The 2,938-nt window shown below is 31.0% G+C and overlaps 1 protein-coding gene across 1 annotated transcript in view; it reads left to right on the top strand.

Moving 5' to 3' along the window:
- The window catches only part of LOC103583225 (uncharacterized protein KIAA1109-like), a gene marked incomplete at its 3' end in the record, with an annotated part of 6,021 nt that extends 3,689 nt beyond the window's left edge, over positions 1-2,332 (top strand). The window contains exon 3 of the mRNA XM_008564605.1: positions 2,088-2,332. Coding sequence (XP_008562827.1) covers positions 2,088-2,332 — 245 coding nt within the window. The remainder of the gene's footprint in view (positions 1-2,087) is intronic.
- Between the last annotated feature and the right edge of the window lie 606 nt (positions 2,333-2,938).

Here is a 2,938-nt window from a genome sequence, read left to right as displayed (position 1 = left end):
TTTTAATTTATATTTCTTTGATTACTAATAAAGCTGAATCTTTTTTATATGATTAAGAGCTCCTTATTTGTTTTCTTTATATGAAACGCCTGTTGATGGTTCTTTTTTGCTTGTTTGTTTTTTTGCCAACTTATCATCAAGGCATTTATGTTTTCCTTGATTCACAGGAATTCTTTATATATTCTGTATATTATATCTTTGATGTTATATGTTTAACATGTGTGATCACCCAGTTAGAAGCTTATCATTTCACTTTGTCTTTTGATCAACAGATAGTCTTAATTTTAATGTAACTGAATTTACTAGTATTTTCCTGTATGATGTGTATTTTTATGTCCTGAAGAAATCCTTCTTTTCCCAGGATCATGAAGATATTCTCTAATATTTTTTCTTAGATGTTTTGAGTTTTGCTATGCATATTTATTAGTCTATTTTGAATTGATGATGATTATTATTTTTAAACTTGCTGTGGGGTAGTAGGCATACCCAGTTATCTCAGCATCATTCATTGACTAATCCATTCCTTTTTTTTAGTGATTCATTATCCAAAAATTAGTCATATATTAAGTGTTTTTTACATATGGAGTCTATTTCTGAGTTTTCTATTCTGTTTCATTGGTCTATTTGCACCAGTATCTCATTGCTACCTGACTTTTCCATTTTTAGGAATTGCTCTGGTTATTTTTGGTTCTTTGCTGCTCCATATACATTTTAGAATCAGTCTGTCATATTCCCTGAAAAAGCCCTTTTGAATTTTTATAGGAATTTCACTGAATCTATAAATTTATTTTGGGGAGGATTGACAACTATGCAATATTTAACCCTCCTAGTTCTGAATAAGTCTGTTTCTCTGTCTCTTTAGGTTTTCTTTAATATTTTGCCATAAAGTTAAAAATTTTTCTATTTAAAGGTTTTTGTGCAACTTCTGCAAGATATTTATTTATTTAGGTACCTAGATACCTGTGTTGTTGTTGTAGCTATTACAAATATTCTCTTTTGTAAAATGGCATTTTTCCAAACTTCGTTGGTGGTATGCTTGATGCTTTTATGTTAATCTCATACTCAACAGCCATATTAAATATTTTATTATTGCTAATAAATGGTAGATTCTTTGTAGGGTTTTTTTTGTAGCAATCATACTATTTGCAAATAATGATATTTTGTTTCTTCCTTTCCAGCTTTTATGCCTTTTATTTCTTTGTATTGTCTTATTGTGCTTGCCTTGTCTTATTCCCATTTTTTAGTGGAATCAGCATTTTACCAGTGAATCTAATATTTGCTGTGGGTTTTTTCTAGGTTCCTTTCATTAGGTTAAGAAAATGTACTTCTTTTTCTAACGTGGTAAGAGTTTCTATGACGAATAATTGCAAAATATAATCAGATACTTCCTTCTGTTTCTATTGAAATGAAAATGTTTTTTTCTCCTTTATTCTGTCAACATGATAAATTACATTAATAATTTTTAAAACTCTCATATATATATATAAACATACATACATTTGTGTATGTATTTATGTATGTATGTATGTATAAATGTATTTCCATCCCTAGCATTTTATGTTTTCTTTATTAAGAGGGGTTTTTCTGAACATTTAGACTTTTATATTACCAGAAACAAAAGTACTCTAAAGTGTGTTTCCAGATCTGTCAAAGTTAGGAGCCTTAGGGCTTCAGATATTGGAGGACAGGGCTTACAATAAATTAGACTCATTTATTTAGAACACCCATGAAATACAAGGGTCAACAGAAGCAGCAAATCAAAAGCCAGATAGGCAGTTTAGAACTAGGAAGATAGAAATATTTAGAAGCAGAGTAAACATTTTGTCAAATATATAAGAACCCCAAATTCTTCTTGAAATGAAGGAAAGGGACAAGAACAGTAAAAAAATGACTGCATTAGTGATAAGGTATGACCCAGTAACTGAGGCCTTGGATTATTTCAATCTTGATGTTTTTATTTGGTGATGCTGGCAGTAGTGCTAGTGCAATATTCATACATTTTTCGTAGACACCATTTTTGGAAAAAGTGAGGAATGAATGAGTGAATGAGCACCTTCATAAACAATAACTTTTCTTATTTCTTACAGGTGCACAGACAAGATTTACATTTGAGCTGCCAAATCACAGATTACGTTTTACTTCAAAAGTTTCTGCCACAGATATGTCAACCATTCCTCCTTCTGCCAGTCTTAACCTTCCGCCTGTTACTATGTCAGGGAAATACATAATGGAAGAACATGACAGTTATTCAGATCAGGTGTGGAGTATAGATGAACTGCCTTCTAAACAGGGCTACTATTTACAGGGAAATTATCTACGTTGTGTGGCGGAAGTAAGTTTACTTTTAAATTTTCCTACTCTTTGTAACTTAGGAGTCTTCAGGATTTAGGTATACCAAAATATGTAGCGATCCAGACTTTTAAGGTAAGAAAGTACTAAGTCATTTATTCCTGCAGAAAAGTTCTTTACTAAATCAGGGCCACGGATGGGGGAATGTCTGTCTCCCTCTCTCCGTGTAGTTTTATTAAAGCATGTTTCCTTTTTAAATATATTAGTCATCTTTGAATTTACATTTCTTATATTGGATTTAACATCCATGTATGCAATATTTTCATGGTTCATTTGACTATAAAACAAATACCAGTTAACCTTCATTAAGTGTTTTACATGCATTGACTTCTGCAGTCCTTAACCCTATGAGGTAGATATATTTGTTCTCATTTTATAAATGAGGAAACTGAGCCATAGTATGACCACATAATTCATACAGGTATACACAATCATTAACAATAATCTAAAGGAAGATAAGATAGTCAGGTTCACAGACTAGTTTCTTTACTAAGGTAAATGGAAAGCCGGCATAACTGATTCTATTATTTTTTTTTTACTTTATATCTTTACAACCTGTCAAGAATTTAAAAAGCATTTGGACACATTT

Source organism: Galeopterus variegatus, unplaced genomic scaffold (genome assembly GCF_000696425.1).
Source record: "Galeopterus variegatus unplaced genomic scaffold, G_variegatus-3.0.2 Scaffold20703, whole genome shotgun sequence".
NCBI lineage: Eukaryota > Metazoa > Chordata > Mammalia > Dermoptera > Cynocephalidae > Galeopterus > Galeopterus variegatus.
The sequence above is the reverse complement of the archived record's forward strand: the minus strand, read 5'-3'. Positions and strand labels throughout refer to the sequence as shown.